Source organism: Sinocyclocheilus anshuiensis, unplaced genomic scaffold, assembly GCF_001515605.1.
Source record: "Sinocyclocheilus anshuiensis isolate Anshui unplaced genomic scaffold, SAMN03320099.WGS_v1.1 scaffold63, whole genome shotgun sequence".
Lineage (NCBI taxonomy): Eukaryota > Metazoa > Chordata > Actinopteri > Cypriniformes > Cyprinidae > Sinocyclocheilus > Sinocyclocheilus anshuiensis.
The window spans coordinates 3,599,432-3,623,369 of record NW_015552625.1 but is presented as its reverse complement, the minus strand read 5'-3'; the positions used below and the strand labels follow the sequence as shown (position 1 = coordinate 3,623,369).

General features: G+C 36.6%; 2 protein-coding genes across 3 annotated transcripts in view; both read right to left on the bottom strand.

Annotated features, from left to right (window-relative positions):
• Positions 1-289: 289 nt before the first annotated feature.
• LOC107666506 (female protein-like) lies at positions 290-1,540 on the bottom strand. The gene is made up of 2 exons (XM_016457875.1): positions 1,425-1,540; positions 290-1,021 (listed from the first exon to the last, which is right to left on the bottom strand). The coding sequence occupies exons 1-2, from the start codon at positions 1,480-1,482 to the stop codon at positions 351-353; spliced, it is 729 nt and encodes a 242-aa protein (XP_016313361.1). The 5' UTR covers positions 1,483-1,540; the 3' UTR covers positions 290-350.
• Positions 1,541-2,045: 505 nt separating this feature from the next.
• Positions 2,046-23,938, bottom strand: part of gfra1a (gdnf family receptor alpha 1a) — a 75,342-nt gene continuing 53,449 nt past the window's right edge. For both annotated transcript variants that reach the window (XM_016457873.1, XM_016457874.1), the window contains 6 exons: positions 17,504-17,855; positions 15,300-15,409; positions 14,523-14,657; positions 8,925-9,130; positions 5,006-5,050; positions 2,046-4,293 (listed from right to left, as the gene is read on the bottom strand). In XM_016457873.1, coding sequence (XP_016313359.1) covers positions 4,150-4,293; positions 5,006-5,050; positions 8,925-9,130; positions 14,523-14,657; positions 15,300-15,409; positions 17,504-17,855 — 992 coding nt within the window. In that variant the 3' untranslated portion in view covers positions 2,046-4,149. The remainder of the gene's footprint in view (positions 4,294-5,005; positions 5,051-8,924; positions 9,131-14,522; positions 14,658-15,299; positions 15,410-17,503; positions 17,856-23,938) is intronic.

The following is a 23,938-nucleotide window of genomic DNA, read 5'->3' as shown; positions in this document are numbered from 1 at the left end:
TTAAACCTCATATTCAGGATGTTGCTAGTTGATAAACGTAACTACGGTAGGTCATTTCTACATTATTAGTGGTAAATACTCAGTTATATAATAGCCTACTTTCCTGACCAGGCCGTTTGGACATTATGTGGGTATTAAGTGAATGAGTGAGTGAGTGAGTGAGTAGGTGGGAATACATGCAAGCTTGAGGCCACTGTGTCAACTTTGATCATTAAACTGCACCGATTCTAATTCAAGTCAGTTATGGCTTCTTTTGTTTGGTCAATATTGAAAACTCAGCACAAAGTTCGCTGTCAAGATGTTTATTCATTTCTCATGACATTACTACAACAGTTCAGTACAACAGAGCACTATTGCTGCTCTTCTTTGCTATAGAATGTTACTTGATGCTTTTCTTCCACTTGTGCAGACCCAGCAATGGTGTACATCAGATTGTGCCAGTTAATGTAATCACCAAGTTTGTATTTGGTCTTTGCCTCCATGTAGGTCTTAATCTGACGGATGGTCAGGACTTGTCCGTGTACATGCACATCTGCTATGAAACCTGTGAAGGCATTGTGTTGGTTGAACCCTCCATCATATTGGGTCTGAAACTGGCCGAGTGTTATGACAGGATTTCCTTTGAAAGATACTTTAGGGCCCACTTCCTTCTTAATGCTGGCTACTTTATTCACAAACATCTGTGCAAGACCACTGTTGGCATCCCAGGTCGCACACATTGAGATCCACTGATTATTTTTAAACACCAACCCATCGAATTGAACCTTGAAGCTATGAATAGTCATCTCGTACTGTTTGCTGAAACTTAACCAACGTAAAGAAAAGTCTTGAGGGTACGATGGTGTAGCCAGAGAAAATAGACATGGGTCGAGACTCATTTGTTCAGTGTAGAATCGCAAACACACGGTGGCTGCAGACATATCCATGGATTCATTCGGGTGGAGCTTCACCCAGTTGTTGGTGGCCAGCTGTGGGAACGTGATGACCTTCTCCCTCAAACATTTTCTGTCTTTTATCGGTTCTGTTGTTGATATAAGTAAATGTTTTCAACACTTAAGGCATTAAAAGCTCTTTAATGTGAAGTGACACTGGTTGACCCACATACAGCAGTATTGCTTAATGAACAAATATGCAAAGGCACAAACAAAATGAAGTGACAAAAGCTGTCTAAATTCATTTTTTTATCTTTATCTATTGGTATTAATTAACTCAATTAAACTATAACCAACATTAATTAGGTGACCTCTGTATTTTAAAAAACTGTAGTAGTCAGAATTTGAAGTGGATCAAAAAAGTTCATCAGAGTTGTTCTAGGACAAGAACACATTTTGGTTTTAGGTTTTAGAACAACTTTGATGAAAGGTTTTGATCCACTTCAAATGTTGACTACTGTATATTGTTAGTATTACATAGATAGTACTTACGGGACAACGCCAAACCACAAAGGACAATAAAGAAAACGTATGAAGAAAGTCTCTTCATGGTCCTCTTGGGTCGAGTCAGGCATGAGAGAGGCACCTGAGCGCTTCACTCTTGCTCTTTTATACTGCACCACTGTAGTGAGGACACAGCATGTTAGTGCTGATTCAGCAGTTTGGTTACATGCGTAGATAAGTAGCAGGGCTGCACGATTTGGCCAAAAAATCTTGTAATAACGATTTCAACCGAGATGATGAACTTTTATTCTCATATGAAAAAGTATAATAAAACTGCTGCTGAGACATCCAAGCAAAAATAACAAAGAGACCACACTTCGCTCTCAATGGAATAGTTGCTTTTTATGAGTGTTCACACTTGGGTTCAATCTTTATGAGAACCAACTAAAGCCACTTTCTGTGGGACTTTGGTTATATTTAGTTACATCTTTTTAAGTTATTATAGTGTCTCAGTCCATATTGCCATTTTATTTAGAATTATTGTGCAGCCCTCACTGACCTGTTGCTATCTCCTTTTGTAAACAAAATTATTGTTAAGGTTAAATAGCTAAATTCCTCTTATACATCCTCCATGTGAAAACAAAACACAACAAAGGTGAATGAGTCAACATTTTAATCGTTTTCATAGAATACTTTTTACATTTTCACAAGCTAAGAAGAAATGTGACAGATTGTGGAAGAGTCTTGTGTTTTATTTTTTCTTATTTTTATGAATTCTCTGGAGCAATAAGATGTGGATGTAGAGAAATATAGTTTTTACAATGTAGAATTCTTACTGTCCTGCTCCCATCTTCACAGCAACTTTATGTTGCAACCAAAGCCAAATACAGCAGACCACAACAAAATGCCTGCGTAGAATCCATAACAAACTGCATCCAATAGCCTTTATTGCATTTCCATCATGCTTGGTTTTTTAATGTTCATACTTTTAAAGTTCCCATACTGCTTTCCAGCAGAAAAGACAACATTACAATAAATAAACTCATAATGCAAAAGGATACAAAAATAAGATATTTTTTCCTTTCTTTTTGGCTTACCATAAAACAATAACATAGTGGTGTATAGTAGATAAATGGCTGTTGTACATCTCCTTCCTTTGAGATATAGGACAGGACAACAACAATTAGAGATGCAAGTCTTCAATTTGTACTGTAATATCTAAACAAAAATATATACTTTGTATATAGTTACTAAGAAAAGTGATAAATCCTTATCCAATATGATAATACATTGTACAACCAAATCTCAATTCAAATATAGCAGGCCCTATAAACATAGTTCCTGTAGAAGTATATATATGTTTGTGTGTGTGTGTGTGTTTTTTATGTAGCACTTAAAATGTCCTGTAAATAACATGGAGTACAACAATACATAATTTTTTGTTCAAAATGCCACATGAACCAAAGCAGCATGTCATAGACACTTTTAACATGTACCGCTGAGGTGGTTAAACTGCACATGCCTCATACTGACATATATAAGATTTTTTCTCACTGGTTTTAAGTAATTGTGATGCAGGATCACAATACTGACTCTTTCAGTAACTTTTGTATAGACATACAGTACAAAAAACTGGCTACAGTATATAATACATACATGACTAGATTACATGTTTCGTTGGGGCCAAAGTATGAAAATCCCTGTCAAAGCAACATCAGAAAGGCAATATACACTTGATAGATACGCAAATGCCTGTAGGTTTAGCCTTGTGAGTGGTGATGCATTGCAATTTACAGATACTTATATATGCAATTGTAACATAGAACCTTGACACATCGTCTGATTACACAAGAATCAATGCTGCTGTTCGGCCTCAGTCCATGTTTTCTCCCGCAAACTGTGACAGAGGAGTTATGAAACCCCAGTTCTATTGACATATCCATCCAGTCAACCCATGACCTCATCCTCAACGTTCAAACAAACACATACAAACAGCATTACGCATTCACATATGCATCCACACGCAAACACACCATGACAAACCAGAGCAAAGTTGTCAAATAGGCTCCTTCATGTATTTTCAGACAAAGCTACTGTCCTGTTGGTCATCCAGTAAACTCCCCTCTAAACCCTCCTTTCACTTTCTGTGACTAGATGTTTTGTAAATGTCTTTTGATATGTTTGACCTACAGATGGGCCAGTGATGCTATAGAAAAACTACGGAGAAGCACAATTAGTGAGAATCTAATTTTCACCATAATGTTAGAAGACAATTTGTAGAAATAAACAGTGACCACATCTCAAAAATTACATTTTAATAGTGTCTTGGTTTTACTTTTGCTGTGTCTTTGTGTGCCAGTGAGCAATGGATAGTGCACACTGTGTTGTTAAGTGCACAGATAAGATTAATCTCTACTGCTGTGACAGGAGTCCTTATGATTTCTGGCCCTCAAACACCAGCGGTTGCGTAAACGGCACAACATCACATGGGAATGCTGCAATGATTCTAGGGTTCTCTCGCATTTCTTTCACGTTTCATCTTCCGATGCAAAATCAGGAGGGAAGAGAGACAGAAACTAGAGTACACCAAGACCACTTTGTTTCGTTGCATCGACAACATCAACAAAAGCTCTTAAAAAACAGAACAGCAATAGAGAGGAAGGGAGGGACTAAGAGAGAGAAAGAGAGAGAGTACTGAGTACAACAGATTGACCAGGAACAGCGATCGACTTTGTACAAATTGTGACTGTCCGTGCTTTATGTTCTTAGGTGGCTACAACATCGCTACGGTGAAGATGCAGTGCAAGGTGGTAGCCAACAGGAGCAGCAGAAAGCTAAGGCCTGATAGAGATGCCTGCCGAGTGGACGAATTCCTGGAGATGGCATTGGAGGAGCTGGGGTCATCGATCTGTGGGTCCTTGGAGAAACACAACAGTGAACAGGCAAGAAAGAGGATGAGCATTTAGTCTTACCAGCCTAAAGGTGGCTAGGCATGGCAGAGAGTACAGCTATTTGATTTTGATGTATTTTTCCATTATGATGTTTTACCTTGAAGGAATTGTATGTGTTTGTGATTGGCTTTTCAAGGCATTTAGTACACCATAATGCATTAAAAAAACCTGGACTTTCACATTGCAAAAAAGAAAAAGAAAAAAAACTCATTCAAAAATAAAAATGCCATTCTGTCTGAGTTATACCTAACATGGGTTCAGATTAGAAAAGCTCTTTGATTCAGCAATGAAATTGTTCTCTGAAAAGAGGTCCTTGTTTTTAGGGCTGTTTGGGCCTGCCGCTGCAACACTAAATGTCATTTTAGCATATAATGTTGCTTTTATTATGTACAATGACATTTAGTGAACTTTAAAAGGCAGAAGATAAGCAATGTTCACATTTTGCCATCGCCCAACGCAAAGATCATGTGCATACCGGGCAGGAAGAGCCCTCTAGTGCCAGGTCAAAGTTCAGCCGAAAGGGGCCAATGTGACATGAGATAATTACTGCTTTGTATCTTTTCTTTCATTATGATTCATCCTTTCAATAGCACTTGACATATATCAGAGATATGCCTAGTTTGGGATGTGCAATCAGTTTTTATTCTGGCATGAAAAGAAGTATGTTAGCATACTTACCACACACAACACATCTATTGTGTTGTTTGTCTGCAGCTTCTGAGCCTAGAAAGGGAAAAAAACTCTATTAAAGTAACTGGATAGAAATTAATAACATTTTGGACCAAGAAAACCCTTACTAGACTACATATTACAACAGTCCTGCAGGAGGATCCACACTGGATAATCAATAACAAAATAGTCAGACTGCTGTTTATAGCTGCGATTTTATATCCATTAATTGCATTAGTAGTGTGCTATATAATAATATTGACAAGTTTAAAATCTATTGTGATTCTCTTTAGATAGTGTCAGTATAACCATAGATAATTAAATGTGTGCACAAGCTGATATTAATATTAATCATATTAATCATAGCAGGTGGGTTACTGGAGGATTCTCAGTTTGAGGCCACATTATATTTCTCAGATTTTAGCATTTCAAACGTAACCCTCCAGTAGCATACAATTTAGTATGGATTTCACTTCCTTATGTGTGTGTACTTGTTGTATAGGTATGCGTGTCTAAGAAACTGAGAAGCAGTGGTGATATAGGAGACCTGGTGACAGTATAATGAATGGATTCCTGTGTGTTGGTGGTTCGGTATCCTCCTGAAACTAGCCGACTTGAATCTAAGCCAGAGCCCAGCATGATAAAGCAATGCCTCTGCCAGCATGAAACATTATAAACAACCGCATCTACAGACCGGCAAAAAGAGGATTTGAGGTTTAATATCAATGATTAATTTCTCCCAGAGCGGTCCTAGCGCCCTTAAAACATTTTTAAAATTGAAGAAATAAACCAACAAAAGTTTAGAAAGTGTGATGTTCAGGCAAAAAAAAGTTGGATAATTGTTTTCTGTACACATCAAGTGCTGTTTTAATTACATTGAAGCAAAATGCTCCCAAAGTGCAAGATATCGCACTTTAATAGTGCAAAAAAAAAAGAAAAAGAAATGGAAAAAGAGAACAAAACTCATGAAATTGGCCCTTAATCTTACTGAATCACTTGACAGCATACTAAGCAGAGTTTCTCACTTTTATTGTATATTTAGAACACGAATTCACACTGAACGCAGAGAACTTTCTCATACTGCTAAATCAGAGCGTTCCATAATTGAGCAAATATGCCCAATACTTGCATTTTGACATGCTTTTAGCTGAGGTATTTTTGTTTTGAGGGTGTTAATGCACGTCTGGCTCTGTCATTTTATTCAAAAAGGCAAAAACCCTTTCTATCACATAACTGAAGGGGGATGCAAACAGCTGGCTGTAAACATCTCGGTTCTAAACAAGAGAGAGAAAAGCAGTTCGATATGCAACAGAGGCTACATTAACATGCCATTCGTATGCAGGAGTCATCTCGCTAGTTTTCCTAGAGGTCAGCTGTGTGTGCTGTGATCATTTGTAACCGATGAAGAAAGACTGACAGACATATCCCATGAGTCTGCACTCTCCAGCTCTGTTCTTCTCCTCATTTTCACACTGACAGCTGCTCCCCCTCAGAGGACTACGTTTAGCAGTGAGGCTAATACAAAAACATGTAAACTCATTAATGCCACTTTCTCCTGCTGCTGCGCTTTTCTCTGTTGGAGTGTTTGGGTCTGGATGCATGCGTGTGTGTGTGCGTGCCCTAATGTCTGTGATTATATATTAGCCTTGTTTCTAATTAAAAGACATGCTGTAAATGGCCAACTCTAACCCTGGGTGTGTGGGTCTTGTTGTTGGATTGAACTGTTGTCTCAGTTGTCTCAAGGGCTGTATCTTAATACATTTATGCATTTGGCAGACACTTATATCCAAAGTGAGTAGGATTGCATTCAAGGTATACATGTTACTATGTGTTCAGTAATATTCACTTAATATTCAGTAATATTGCCAAATTGACTGCGCTGACACTATCGGATGAGAACAAAACTTGAACTGAATTGAGCTGGATAATGACACTATTGTCTCCTGTAGAGCTGCTTTATAGCTGAATCGACTTATTTTCATAGTTGATGCATTTTGTAACATCGACACTGTTTTTAAGCTATATTGAATCAACACTGATCTAACCTGAGGTAACGCATTACAAGTAACTTTTTTCCAGTAACTAGTAAAGTACCGCATTACTTTTTAATTTACAAGAGAATATCTGTGTTACTTTTTCAAATAAGTAACTCATGTTACTTTTTTTTCCAATTTATTGACTGACAGTTATCCTGTCCCCATGTTGAGAGAAATCAGATGTTACTGTAGTTCTAAAATAAATATGAATATGCATTAATGCATCTCACTCACAAAAAAAACAAAACACAGATTCAGTATTTCTCAAAATGAATAAAAAATAATGCAACTCTGAATATGACGCAAACCTGCAATAAATAAATGCTAAACAACACAAATATCCTTTATGTATTTAATCCCATTCTATTAACCAATGTCTTTGCTTCTGATCTTCGATGATCCAGTTCAACCATACTAATAAGCAAAAATTACTCTAGACAAACATTTGTGTGTCTTTTTTTATTGCTGAAGTGTGTTGAAATGTCTTCTTCTGCATTCTACTGTACGGACGTAAATTTACTTTCCCTTCAGCCTGAGGCTTATTCATTTCACATTTGGTGTGAAAAGGCTTTTATATTTGCAAAAAATATAACTTTTTTATTTTAAAATCAAACAAGCATGCCCTGAACGCAGATTTAAAAAGTAACGCATCGCATTACTTTCCATAAAAAGTAACTAAGTAACGTAATTAGTTACTTTTTTATGGAGTAACATAATATTGCAATGCATTACTTTTAAAAGTAACTTTCCCCAACACTGCCTGAGCTGAATAGCCACTCTATTGTCTTCTGCAGAGCTGAATTGATCTAATTTCATAACTGATAAACTGTTCTAAACTGAAATATTGAACTGACTTGAGCTGAATAAGGACATTATTGTATTTTTTTAGAGCTGATTTGCAGCAGAATTTGAATTTATTTCCTGTTTGAAGAAGTTTGCATTATACTGTGAAGCTCCTTTGAAATAATCTATATTGTATAAAGTGCTATAGATATAAAGGTGACTTGGCAGATGATGTTCAAAACCTTCTTAAATAAGGACATTTTTTTGTGATTATTATGTGGATTGTAAATATATTTCTATTATAGTGGTTACAGATAAAATATAACTATTAATGGTACACAGCAAAATCCCCAGAGTTAAATCAACTCTGCTCAGAGTACATATTGTCCCAGTCTACAGAGTGTTAAAGTAAAACTGAAGCCGAGTTAAAGTTAATGGGATAATTAAGCGATTAATTAATTGATGAGAGCATTAGTAAAGAAAACCTGCTGTTAACAATGTTGAAGATGAACAACTACTGCTCAGGCTTTTAGACATGAAAACGTATCACATAATCCTCAACAGTGGTAACTCTGCTTCAGTGTTACTTTAACACTCGGTAGATTGGGACAATATGTAATCTGAGCAGAGTTGATTTAACTCTGGGGATTTTGCTTTGTATGAATTATATTAATTTATTTATTTATTAACTCTTAATTTGACTAACATTTTTTGTAATGTTGTAAATCTTAATTTAGCCTAAATAGTTAGATAGTTCAGTTACTGCAATTTCTGTCTTCCATTTTCTATAGTGTTTCCTTACATTTTTATGGCTGTTTTACTCTATACATTTTAAATAAAATGTACCTACCCATGAGAAATATTTAGCGGAGTCCCCTATAATGTAGTATAGCACTCTTATGTAAATTAGGCATATGCGACTGAACCATTCCCTTCCTAAAACATAATTTTCAAGATCAGCAGAGGTATTTATTAACTCCTAACGTATGAGGACCTCAAACACATCGTCTTTTTTAAAAACCTGCATTCCCTGAGGCACATACACATTCACCCAACCCACAATGCATAAATGAAACTTGAAGATCTATGTCTGCAATAGTTCCACTGACCTGGAGGCTTCCGCAGAACTGGTAGAGGGAGTTATCAGCTGGATTGAGATGGTTGATGTGTGTCCCTGGCTCTATGGCATTGGGTGATCTGTCTCGATCTCTGTTCCTCTGGGATGGTGTTGTCATAGTGGTGGTTGTTTGCACTGGGGGCATTGGCTGCCAAACGCTCACATCCGTCCCATTTCCAAATGCCTGGATTGCATTACCTACATAAAAAAGAGCAAAGATGGTTTCTACCTCATATTAAAAGAGAGATACGATGAAATAGTCAAGAATTAATTGGAGGGCCAATACAGCACAGATAAACACTAGTTTTGCCTCCTGTCTGCTGTCAAAGTCTTAAGTTGATAGTCTGAGAGATGTTTACCACAACATAAGAGTACCCAGAGATGTATGACTGTTTATTAGAGTTTTAGATACAGTATGTGTTTGATTGTAAATCAAGACCTACTCCTGGATTTTATGTGCATACTGGATTTGCATTGCATGCGGCTCAGAATTCCCTAAATATATCTAATTCAAACTAACTGATATGTTGAACTGACGAATGCTCGATAATGAAACTGAAGGCATGCACAACTTGCCTCATACACTGTAAATTACAGGTGGTTTCTATTTTTCCTGAATACAGGAGGTCAGGTTGCTTTACATGATGACTATCAGCTTAATCGCTCTTTCTCTGTGATTTATAATCATTGATTTAACAGAAGGACCAGCAGTGTGTACCATACTGTATATGACCAAATGATTGCAAGGCCCTCTCCAGTTTTTCTTAGAAGTAGGACCTACTGCCTCATTATATGGACCTCTGACAGGCTCTTGCTCTCTCTCTGCCATCTCCACTGAAACCATACAGACAGCACACTGTTTAGCACAAATACTGCAGTCTGTGTCTGTGAAGACACAAAATGTATGTGTAGTTGTTTTACTTTGTGAAGTTGTACTGTTGTATCAGAAACGTCCACCCTCTCTCATAGTGCTTAGTTCTGTCTGTCGCAGCGCTACATCTTAAATCTGCTTCTCTAATTGTATCATACTCACATGTAAATCATTTGAACAAACACATGATGAATGTGTTGTTTGCTATTTTTAGACGCTTTCTCTCCATTTCTCTAGGAAATACTGGAAAAGACCCGCAGGCTCTGAGCGCTTTGATCGTTGTTTTGAGTCTATGAGCCCTGACACATTTTCTAAAGCAGATGAATCGTGTAGTTTCCTCTCATGTGCATGTCTCTCAATGAGTCATGTTCTCTGAATCCACTCTACACTCCACCAGCTGATGTCTGGAGACCTTCATATCCACAAGGTTTTAGGTTTCAAAGAAAAGAAAATGCACCACAATATCAGGCTGCTGTTTGCTGTTTTTGTGATTTTTTTTTTTCTGATGAAATGCAGACCAGCTTAAAATAAGCATGCCTTTCTGATGTAAATAGCATTTGCATTTAGACATTTTTTTCAGCAGCGCACATTTAGCAGCACCCTTTTATTTTACATTTTTCTAACTGAATACATTTTTTTTTTTTAAGTTTGGGGTCAATAGGATTGTTATTATTATTATAATTTTTATTTTTTACATTTATACCTTTTCATTGTTACAGAAAGATTGTGTGACACTGAAGACTGGAGTAATGGCTGCTGAAAATTCAGCTCATCAAAATATTACAGTTTTGATCACATACATGCAGGCTTGGTGAACATAAGATTATTAACTTACTTAAATAAAAACTACACTCCCCAAACTTATGTATCTACAGCATAATTTATTTGTTTCATCATATTTCTTTGTTTTCTAAAATAAAAGTATATTTCCAGCTTTAAATTAGATTTGAATCCCAGATTTTGTTTAACCCCCATTATATTTTTGAATAAAGCCAGTATGTTTTTAAGAAACACTCTTATTATTGTGCCAGTGCTGTCCACCAGTTTGAAGTTTGAGTAATGCCACCATACTCCGGAAGCAAGCATAAATGTGAAGGTGAGTATTTAAAAAAATAAATCCAATTTAAGATTTTTAATACCACTTGAACAATCTCACTGTTTCACTCGATGCTACTTGTTCTGCTGAAACACTAGCCTGTGTTGAGGACGCCGTGTTCCAAGGGCAGACAGACACATAACGCTCAGGGGCTAGTGTAGGGTGTGAGGCCAAAGCACTTCGTCATAGCCTCCTAAACACCCAGATACTGACGGCGCTGGGAACGAACCCCCAGAACTGTCAGGATGCCTTAACACTGAAATCCCGTAATGAGACACGAGAGAATGAGGTAATGAGAAGGAGAGAGAGCGAAAGATAGAACAATAAAAAAGCAGTTTAACCCAGTTTAACCTCCTGAAGAGTCTCCTTCAACATCCCCTCAAAGCCCTCGGCACTAAAAGAAACAAATCAAATTAAGCTCAGACTGTTCACAGATATACTCTTCCTACAGTGAATGCTCCCTGCCCATTCTTCAACATTGAAAACTATCTCTGTTTTTCCTGCAGTGGTTTAAAGAAAGATTTTGACAGGTCACTATTCTCTTACGTTTATCATAATTTTTTATTACCTTTTTGCCTTCACTACTTCACTGTAAATGATCTTGACGTGAAACAGTTTGTGTTCTGCGTACAAGTCCAAATATTCCATGTAGACTCTCAGTCAGGGTGGCAAATTAACTACCACAATGTCTGAATGCAGAATTTTACCAGCCACTCACAATTTTAAGCAGCCATTTTTAAGTACACAACTACAACAGCAAATAATATTGTCATAAAAGCTGCATATAACTACAGTAGTAACAGAAATAGGAAAATACTATGTAGTTTCAGATAATATTTCGATTTTTTTTTTGTTATGGCTTAGTGCAATTATCAAATCACAAAAGCTGTGATTTAATTAAATATATAATTTAAGTTTTTTATTTTTAATTGCAATTTTATTAGTTTTTTTCTTCTTTATCACCATATACATATTGACATACAAGTCCAAAATCTTGGCAAAATTATGCAGCCCTTACAAACAAGCACAGCAAACCTGTTTTTTTAAATTTTTTATTGCATTACAAAACACAATTTCTGTTAGAAGTAGTGGTTAAACTGATCGTAGTTGATCCGTGATCTGTACGGACCAAGCCCCACGGTTAGGCACGCATGTGATCCGCGGATTAATTGCAAAATTTAACCATAATAGAGTATAAGTTTATCATTTGTTCGTATTTACACAAGCAAGCGAATTTTAAACAATTCCAGAGAGAAAAGGCGAAAGGGAACTCAATTCGTTACTCACGTGCTGTTCTCTACGTGCACAGAAACAAAACAGCTGTGATAAAAATCTATATTTAATTTATACAGTGAACACTATGCAGTGTTATTTTCCCTAATTATTACATTTCTGTATTTGAATACTACCAACCTTATTTTATTTGTAACATATTCTGTTGTATTTATCTATGCTTGTAATTTGTGTAATTGTTCTTATTTTTACTGGCTGTCCTCTTGTCTCTTTAATCATGTTTAAACTTTCTTAGTTAATCTAGTAGTATTTGCTGTGGTATCAAAGAAGTACTTCGCTTTAAGTAATAAATGGAAAGCAAGTTAAAATTGAAATATTTTTATTTTCTTGCTGATCCGAAAAATAAAAAAAACGTAATGTGATCCGAACCGTGAGATTTGTGATCCATTGAACCGCTAGTTAGAAGAATCATAATCAGATTTTTTTTCTCCAAATTGTGCATTCCTATTGACTTTTAACAGTGAACTGAGGACTGAGGCTGTTACAAAAGGGGCATGATGATTGACATGACCTTCTTCTTCTGTGAACTATTTCACCACAAGAAACTTAGTTCAAGTGCTGTGTATTGAGGTTTGAGTAGTGGCATTCACCTGACTCTGCTTTCTAAACTGACCCCTGCATGGATCTTTTTCAGTACTATACATTTTTCATAGCACTCCAAGGACTTTCGCAAGCCCTCCCTGAAAGCTCACTTTTTTCTATTACCACTAAGTCTGTTTTCACGCAATTCTATGAGTACACGGGAACAAAACAAAACACTTGGTGCAGTCAAGGAAGGGTAGCGAGCAAAAGATATACGGGGGAAAGTGTAAGAGAAAGAAGTGTACATAATAGGAAGATGGAAGAGGCTTTTTAGAGGCAGAGGTAAAAACGGGCTGACAGGTGGACAGCTAAAAGCCTCAGAAAACAACTTGCTGGAGTCTGAAGAGAAGGACAGAGCAAACCAGATCAGAGGGAGAATGAGACAAATGGACAGTTAGGAAGGAAATGGCACGGATGGAGCCACAACGTTTAAAGGAAGAGAAAACAAGACAGAAAAAAACTAACAGAAGATATGAGGAGCGATTGACAGATTGCTCACATCTTTACGTCTATTTTTATGTCATTTACTAGAGGAGGATAAAATGAAACTGACTCTTTTTATACAACCATACGTTTCCCAAAGAGTCTGTCATTAGACTACAGCACTTGCACAACTCACAGCACTTGCAGTATGAAACCATTAAGTCAGCAAAGTTTAAAATACTGTCTCATTTAAACTTCAGTTGGAAAATGGGCATTAGAGTTGTTAAGTTTAATTCATTATCACTTCAAAGTTCTCACTTTGTGTCATTTTACATGCTTTGAAATGTTTTAGTAAAAAAAAAATAATATTTGGGCAATAAACATTTTTAATTTTAATTAAACAATTTGGAAAGGATCAGGTCCATGAGCCGGGATTCGATCTCAGGACGGCTGTAGCGCAACGGCGCTACATGCTGGTGCACTGACAGATATCATTCTGCTATCGTATCGGCTGATAAATTTCATATCGGTTTCATATCTCTTATTATATATATATATTATTTTTATGCTATTTGGCCCAGCTCTAATATATAATATATATATTATTTTTATGCTATTATATCGTATCGGCTGATAAATTAGGTGAAGATGCTGGATGTGGAGGTCCTGGGCTGGTGTGGTTACACGTGGTCTGCGGTTGTGAGGCCAGTTGGATGTACTGCCAAATTCTCTGAAACGCCTTTGGAGACGGCTTATGGTAGAGAAATGAACATTCAATTCACGGGCAACAGCTCTGGTGGACATTCCTGCAGTCAGCATGCCAATTGCACGCTCCCTCAAAACTTGCGACATCTGTGGCATTGTGCTGTGTGATAAAACTGCACATTTTAGAGTGGCCTTTTATTGTGGCCAGCCTAAGGCACACCTGTGCAATAATCATGCTGTCTAATCAGCATCTTGATATGCCACACCTGTGAGGTGGATGGATTATCTCGGCAAAGGAGAAGTGCTCACTAACTCAGATTTAGACACATTTGTGAACAATATTTGAGAGAAATAGGCCTTTTGTGTACATAGAAAAAGTCTTAGATCTTTGAGTTCAGCTCATGAAAAATGGGGACAAAAACAAAAGTGTTGCGTTTAGAATTTTGTTCAGTGTATATATATTTTTTTATGCTATTTGGCCCAGCTCTAATAATAATATATATATTATTTTTATGCTATTTGGCCCAGCTCTAACATAAACTACACATGTAAATCAGAGGGTCTGTTTCAGATTTTCTTTGCACAGAGACAGGATAAGTCAGGCCAAAGCAGTAACTCACGCAGGCAGGCGTTGTCAGTGAAGAACTCCGTGAATCTGTCGCATTCCTCTTTGCTGTTGCCGCTGCTGCTGCAGTCACAGAATGGAGACACGCTGATCTTGGGTGAGCGCAGATAATTTGGGGTCATCACCGTGCCTGGTAAACAAAAGGACATTAAAATATCAATTTCATATTTAATTGGAATTTGATTAAATATGTGTGTTTTTAAAAGCCTGATTGTGTACACATCAAAACCCTAAACCCCTGCCATCTTCAGATTAGCCGTTATGCTTTTCTCATTGAGCTTTCTTAAAAATAATACTTTTGGTGCATTGTGCCTCATAAAAGCAGTACTGTGGGGATGTGACAGTGTTAGCCCACAGAGAAACAGTCTCCCACTGGTAGAACAACAACAGGAGCTAATCACAGATTAATAGCTGCACTGCTGTATTCCCGTGTGTCCAGCTGCTGTTTCTGTGTGCTGCACACACGACTTTGGAAAGACATCCAGCACAAGCAAAACGCAAAGAAAGAACTAGAGAACAAACATGTGTTCACAAAGGCTATCTCTATATATATCTCAGTGGATTTTATGGAGAGTAGTAGAAGTCATCAATCATCAATCATCATCAGTATATATACAGGTTGATGTGTGTGTGTGTATTCCCCATGACACTGAATTAATATAAAATGTACTATATTAATAATTAAAAAATATTTTTTTGTAGACCCTAATATTAAATTTACCATATTAATAATAATGAAAATAAATAAGTATATGTTACAGGGCAAACTCACCAATGAGACCAGAGTATGACAGCAAACAGTCAGCATAATTCTCCTTCAGACAGCCAGAGAGAGAGCGGGGCTCAGGTTGACAGTTGGTGAAGAAATCAGCCAGACGAGACCTAAAACACCACACACACACACACACACACACACACACACTTCATATTAAATAATTCTCACCTCTTCCTGACATCTATTCTAGTACAATGAGTGCTAATGACACCACTTTATAATTAAATACGGTTCATTATGAATGAAAGAAAACATATGTTGCCAAATCTGTTTGAAAAGCACACTGCACACAGTTCTTGGCTGTTAAAAGTGTTGGAAGACTCAGTAGCAGTCTGTGGCAGTGTTAAGAACGGAGAAGGAATGTGTAAATGAATATGCTGTGCCGTGTCTCCTAAGACAACATGGTGTGGGACTAGTGTGGGATCTCTGCACAACTCCACCGAACACCTTGCTACAGCTAGGGGCTACACCTGGCTTCAAAATAATCATGGGTACAAGAGCAGGATGGATGCAGCAAGAAAGACATATAATGAGGAAAAAATGACCGGAATGAAGCATGTGAACTGTACAGACCTGGAGCGCAAGTGCAAATATTTTCCATTTATTTGTATGAGTGTCTGAGTGTGCCCCCAGAATGCCGAGCGGCGGCTCTTCTGATTGAGCAGGGTCATTAGCTGTCGCACTCTCTGTGCCTAAAGACGTTTACTTGGCAAAACTTCTACTTTACTTCTACATCCACGTTGTGCTAATGAATCCTTAACAAGCCACTTAGCGGACTCTGGGGTTGCCTCCTTCCTGCACAAACCAGATTTAAGGCTGCAGTTTTTATTGCTAGACTTCAATAATCACCACGATCGTCTTCGCAATGTGTTCTCCTGCCTTACCTTAATAAATGCTTTATTTCCCAATAGATGCAGTTTAGCTGCTCATGGCCATGTCTGTCCCTATTGGTGAATATGTGTTATTACAGATGGCCTGTTGTGATGTTGCCTTTCAGATTCAGTGAGGCATTTCTTAGCACCTCTAAATGGCTCATTTTGCATTGCCATGTGTTAATGCACACAAGATAAGTGTTGGCATGAAGTGTGGATGCATTTGCATGTAAGTGTGTGTGTGTGTGTGTGTGTGTGTGTAAGAGGGTGAAAGAGAAGGATAGCCAACTGTTCTTAACTTTGTGTATATACTTTATTTACTCGCTTTACAACTATAAAGTTTGAGACTGCTAGTGAAATGGTTCTGTTATTTTTATATTATATTATATTATATTATTATTAGATCATTATAAATTATTATATTAATAATATTTTAAATTGTTTTTAAATGCCAGTTCTTAATTTACATTAGTTTATTTATTAAGTGAAATATACAATTTCAATCATATATTAATAGAATTATTACTATAATATGTTAGAATAGAATGGAATATTGAAATATATTTTGTTGTTTATTATCTTATAACAATTTAAGTGAATGCTGAATCCAAATAAATGAAAAAAATCTATACATACTTATTATGGTCAGTTCTTATTGTTTAGGGTCAGTTCACTAATTTATTATTATTACTTTACAATAGGGTCTGAATAGTTAACGTTGGTTCATTCACTACATAACAATAAGCAATACATTAGTTATAGCATTTATTCATATTTGTTAACATTAGTTAATAAAAATATAAATGTTCACTGTTAGTTCATGTCAGCTCAGTTCCATTAAATAATGTTAATAGATACAACTTTTGATTTTAATAATGTATTAGTAAATGTTGAAGTTATCATTATAAGATTAATAAATGCTGGTAACACTTTATTTTAAGGTGTCCTTGTTACACATTATATGTACTTACTATTAAAATAACAATAAATTATGCATAATTACATGCAAGTAACCCAAACCCTAATCCTAACCCTAACCATATAGTAAGTACATGTAGTTAATTAATATTACTCAGTACTTAAATGTATAATTACACTGTAACAACAAGGACACCTTAAAATAAATTGTAACCTAAATGCCTTAGAGGTATTTTTTAATTGTTAGTTCATGGTAACTAATGTAGTTAACTAACATTAACTAATAGAAACGTATTGTAAAGTGCTATTGATTTATTCATTTAACTTCATTACCTTAACAACATTAAGAACATGCTCATGAGAATAATATTTTAAGTTGCCTGTTATAAATGAGTTGTTTGTGGCTCAGACCTGCAGATGTAGTTGGTCTTGCAGGACGCTTGCAGTGCCAGGCAGTTGGGCTTCTCCTTGTCCTCATATGAACAGGCTGGTACGATGGTCTGGCGTCTGCGCTCAGAACAGGCCAGTTGATCCCCTAGAGGACAGGAACAGAAGAGCATACCGTAGCTGTGCTTGGGCGGCACCTTGTCAAAGAACTGCCGCAGGGCCTTGTGGCACTTCCGTTTATTGCAGACTTCAGCCGTTGAGACTCGGCTGGTGCAGGGGCTTATGTAAGCCGAACGGTATTTCTTACAGGTGTCGTTTAGGTTGCAGGCCTTTGCTGCGTTCAGGCAGTTGTTCTCCTTTGCTAGCGCTGGCTCACCTGCAAAGACAAAGATGCATGGTATAAAAGACAATATAACTAATATAAACACAGATACAGTTTGTCTGTCAATCATTTTTGGAGAGAGGGTGTGCGGTTGAAATGCAGCTAAACCAGCTAAAATTGCTTTAAAATTGCTATATAAGGGAAAAAATGAATAAATTGACAAAAAAAATTTAACTTTTAAAAGTAAAAAATGTACATAAAAATTAAATAAATAAAAAATAATGGTAAAAAAAACAAAGACAAAGAAAAAAGTCTGATATTATCCACAGCTCTGAAACCCTTGTGCTACAGAAAAATCTTTTATTTGAATACCCAACGGAACTGACAGACATGTGAATTAATCATCCCAGTTTCTGCAGGTCTGCCAAAACACAGAGGCTGTTTATAAGGAACCTGTTTTTTGTTTTGGGTTGTTTTTTTTTATGTTAAACGGAACAGTGCTCATCCCTTTGGATCCCTGCAGCCTAAACAAACAGTCATCTTGGCCGAACAGGGGAGTCATCAAACGGCCGGCACGGCTCTGCTCTCGCCTGTCAGCTGCGGCTAATTGCAGGCTTTCTAACACATTCCACAATTAACTAACATTTCTGGAGACTTGCTGAGCTACAGCAGCAGTTTGGCTTATAATGAGAGCCAATTAAAAACAAGAGATGGGTTGTATTAGAGCAGGGTGGAGCGTATATGTGCACGTGTTTTTCTATGTACGTGTGTGTATGTGTGTTTAAGGACAGTGCTAATAAGATGGTTGTTTTTAAGGAAGCCTGCGAGGAGACTGTATCCTCAGTGCCTCTAGCGGCAGGAAGTGATGTCATTCAGTCATATAAGTCATGTTGGATTAGACTAAGGATAAAAACAGGTTTATAGAACACCAGGTGTATGGAAGCCACCTGTCCACTATCTCTGACATTTGCGTACGATTGTTGCATTTCGCTGCAGTTAAGCCGGGCATACACTGTGCGATTTCAGCAATGTTTTTGTTAAATACCAACTCTCACTGTACGAGTAAATTGCATTTATGTGCTCACAATATACGCTCCATCGTTGAGCTGAAACTTGACTGCTCACAATATACGTGGGAAGTAAACACATGGGATCCCCCAAACATGGAACTGTGTAGCCTCCATCGCTCCTGTCCAAACAACACGCCATGTCAACAAGGTTTCATTTCTGTTTAGGGCAGTCGGTTCATAGCACTGCTTTAACTGTGCGATAACTTCACGAGGGGGCGACCAATATGTCAGAAATTCATCCGGCTATTCGATTGCCGGTCGGTAGAGGCTAATCGCCTTTCATTACCCCTTGTACACTCCACAACAAAACACACATGACAATTCGGCCCGACTCAAAAAAAAAAAAAAGAGTTGCATTATTCAGAAATCAGCTCAAAATCAGACGAAAATCCCAGTGTATGCCCGGCTTTACATCGAAGTTTCAAAGCAGCTGTTTTTTTTTTTCACTTGGTAAAAATCAACTTATGAATATAACCCCTCAAAATGACCGCTATTATGTCTGAAAGAAAAGCATAGTAGGTTTTCTAGTGCTAATGAATGTAAATTTTGAAATAATTATAAAATATTGATGTCAGACATGTCATGTTGCATACAGTCTAATGGCAAAAATTCTAATATTCCGCACCCAAACCTCAAATAAATTTTGAAAATTCTGCATACACATATGACTGAAACTCTATGCAGCTCCTGTAGTGCTCTCTATTAGAAATGAATGACTTCTGGTCTGTCATTTGTCATACATAGTGAAAAGGAGGTTCGAAGTGGACATGGATTCAAAATTGACATTTCATAGTATTTGTGCTCAATTCAAAGCAAAATGTTATATTTTTTTCAACAAAACGTATCAAAATTTCTGCTTCTGAAATTCACATCACAAATCCATTTAACTTTTTTAATCCCTCCTCTTCAACAGCCTTGCTGTGGTACATAGCTTTTCAATGTGGTATAGTACTGAAAATGCTGCACAATGAATGATATGTAGAAAAACTGAAATCAGTGCTCAGTAGCCGGGTTTCCATCCAAAGTTGCAAATTTAACTTGTGAGCAAAATTAGAATGTTGCATAAAACATTTGCGAATAAACACCATTTCCACCCGACGAGTCAGAGAGAACAAAATCACTTCCTGATAAACTGGCACTAAATATAACAAAGAAAAGTGGGAGAAGTCACTGAATATAATACTTTTCATATATAATAAATGATTTGTGCCTCAGAGCGAGCAGACGAAACACAATGAATGCGGTAATTGCTTTCGTAAATGCCAGCTGTTCGGGAACACAGTCGTGTAACAGTTCTGGCGGGAAATAATACAGAAATACTTTGACAACAGACTTTGCTCGGGCATTTCAGAATGACCATAGCAACATTTCAGGTGCTGTGCAACAAGATCGGTCCGCTGGTCAGGTTATGCCATGCCATCGCGCAAAGTCACATTATTTTTTTGGTGCGCATGAAGGAATTTATTTGGCAAATGCGTTACCATCTCCCATTATTCGCATTAACCCTTTATCGCACAAGACAAAAACCACCTCAAGTGAGCGTAAAAACTTTTTTGCGAATCAAGTTTTTTTTTTCAAAATTTGGTGTTTCCATCACTCGTTTCTAATGCGCTACTTCAAAATGTGTGCTAAAACAGGGTGATGGAAACATAGCTAGTGATGACTGTATCTCTACCAAGTAAAAATCTGTTTGTGCTGAAGACAGTAGCAGATACACTACCATTCAAAAGTTTGAGGTCAGTAACATTTTATAAGAACAAAGGAAATTAATACTTTACTCAGCAAATATGAATTACATTCATCAATATAGAACTGACATTTGTAATGTTTCAAAAAGTAAGGTTTATATTTGAAATAAATGTTCTGTTCTGTTCTTATGAATTTTACATTAATCAAAGAATCCTGAAAAAAGTATCAAGATTTGCACAAAAATATTAGACAGCTGGACTGTTTTCAGCAGGAATAGTAATAAGTATTTCTTGTGCACCAAATAAGCTTAGTATGATTCAGCTTTTCCATCACAGGAATTAATTACATTTTAAAATAGATTAAAGTAGATAACTAATTTAAATTGAAACAAAAAAACCCACAATATTACTGTTTACTGTATTTTTGATTAAATAAATGCAGCCTTGTTGAGCTTAAGTGACTTTTTTTCAAAAACATAACAAAAATCTTAACGACCCCTAACTTTTGAACAGTAGTGTGTCTTCCAGAGACGCACTATGACCCCTTGACCTTCTATAGAACAATGTAAAACAACACCGCTCCACTCCATCTGTTAGCCGTCTGGACTGTAATTCAACACACACACACACACACACACACATACACACACACACTTGTATGCATTCAAACACACACACACACATACAGAAGCATGTACGCACATTGAAAGTCCATCTGCCCAGACAACATCTGCCCATTCAAGCCCTTCAGCACAGAAAAGTCTCTGTCTCTGTCTCTGTCTCTCTCTCTCTCTCTCTCTCTCTCTCTCTCTCTCTCTCTCTCTCCAGAAGGGGTGCTTATCCATGTGTGGAAGAAAAAGTGAAATGCAATCTTGCCTATTCATAAACAGTGTGATGTTCTCAGTCAGAGCATCAGACATGCACACACACATTCACACAGGCACTCAAAGCAAGAAAAAAGCCCTCTCTGCTGAGTTCCACTACTGTCAGCTGACATCATCAAAAAAAGTCTGTGCGATGTGCCCCTCTGATCTGATGCCCTGAGGCTGACAAGAATAAAATACCTATTCTGTGGCTTGGCACAAAGGGCTTCAGGTTGAAACGATCCTCTACAGCTGTCTGGATCCTTCACCTGTCGCATGAACCCTTAGTACCAGATGTCACACTGAAGAGACTGACCAAATCACACATGAACACACACACACACACACACACACACATAATCCACATAACATTCACTGAGCACCAAAAAAAGTACAAAGTTGCTATGGCGAGTAAATAAAACAGATTTACTTGTAGTTGACTGGTAATTTCATCAAGAATAACATAATACAGGGTTTAAATCAAATTGTAGGAGCAATAGTCCAACTCCCACTGATGTAAGATACACGATTCAAATCAAATTGTCTACCAAGTAAAATATCTGCCTTGACTTGTGTCGTTTTCAACAACTTTTTTTCATTCTCTGCATGTGGAATGAATAAGCTATAAGTAATCTATTATAAAGCTGCAAGTAGATTTTTTTTTTTATTATTATTATTTTTTTGGAAAACATTGAAGCGCACAAACAAAGAGTATGATGTAAATGAATTAAATTTAAATAATTAATAATCTTATATCATTCAAAAGTCTCTCATGCTCATCAAGGCTGCATTTGTTTAATTAAGCAATACAGTAAAAATTGTAATATTGTGAAATATTACTTTTAAACAGCTGAATCTTCAGCTTCCAATATTAGAGTTTTCAGTGTCACATGTATTCACAGTTCACATGTATCCCTATAGAAATAATTCTATGCTGGATTTGCTGGAAACGGGGATACTTTTTTCAAGATTTTTTGATGAATAGAAAGTTCAAAAGAACAACATTTGAAATAAAAATTGTTCATAGCAATGTATAAAGTCTGTACCTTTGATCAATTTAATGCACCCTTGCTGAATAATTACTTTGTGTAATAATAAAGAATAATAATAATAATAATAAATATAGCTGCAAGCAGCAATTACCGGGGTTCAAGCACATTAAGGCATTTAAGGTGGTATATTTTAGGGTCTAGGCCAACCTGGATGTATGGCTGACAGTAAAACACATCCAAAATGGAGAATATGCTCACAGACACACACACACACACACACTGAAATGAAATGATTAAACTTGTTTATTAATACTCAATAAGCATACTTAAACACACAGACACAGAGACACACACACACATACACAGACATACATGCACATACATTTTTTTGCAGACATAGATATTTGAAATAAATGATAGGTGACACAAAACTTATTGCAAGTCTTCTGTTTCATTTTCAGGTTTCACTGTAATCATAATCTGGCATAATTGTAAAAACTGATATGTCTGTATGAACAAAATGGTAAACTTTGACTCAATGTGATTTTAAATGTTATAACAGTGATTTTATAATGTCTTAGCATGAATCCATAGGCAAACCTATGAACAGTACTGTTTTAGGACATTTAATGAGCCCATTAGTGGTCTTCCGCTGCCATCTAGTGGTTATAATTGCAATTTCTCATACAACACTGTGTTTTTAAACTTTATAACTATTATAGTGTTATTTTTTTTGCCCAATCGCTCTTAAATTTTACATGCTTGTTTAGAATGAAATTATGCATCATTTTACACAGTTTTGAGAGACATTGTGGGCTTTCTTTTAGGATTTTAGGCCTTTGGGTACACAATCTAAAGAACATATTATAAAATGGCCGGTTTATAGTTGAAAAAGTTCACAAAAGTAGGTTTTTTAAATAATCTCAAATATTTAATTAACAGTTTGATTGACAGCAGTGATCCCAGAGGCAAAGTTATTTAGAATGAGGAGATTTATCAAATGATATGAAGATATAGTGTATAAGTTAATATATGAACATTTTATTTCAATTTGAGGTCATTTACTACAGAAATACTGTTTTTGAGACCGTTTTAACTGTTATTGCGCCACCTATGGTCCGATCTCCATGAAACTTTTCTCAAATATTTAATTAACAGTTTGATTGACAGCATTGGTCCCAAAGGCAAAGTTGTTCAGAATGAGGAGATCTATCATACGATATGAAGATCTAGTGTTTGTGTGAATATATGAACATGTTCTACAATTTGAGGTAATTTACTACAGAAATACTGTGTTTTTGAGACCGTTTTAACTGTTATAGCGCCACCTATGGTCCAATCTCTATGAAAGTTTGCATGCTTGTTAAGGGTCATCCGACACACGTTTTCACCAAGTTTCGTAAAGTTGGGAGTTTTCTTTTAGGTTTTATAGGTTTTTGGGTATATTTGACCACAGCCTTTTCTAAATGACCCCGTTAAAGGTAACCAAAGAACAAAATTCTACTTTTTTTTGATAATTATTGT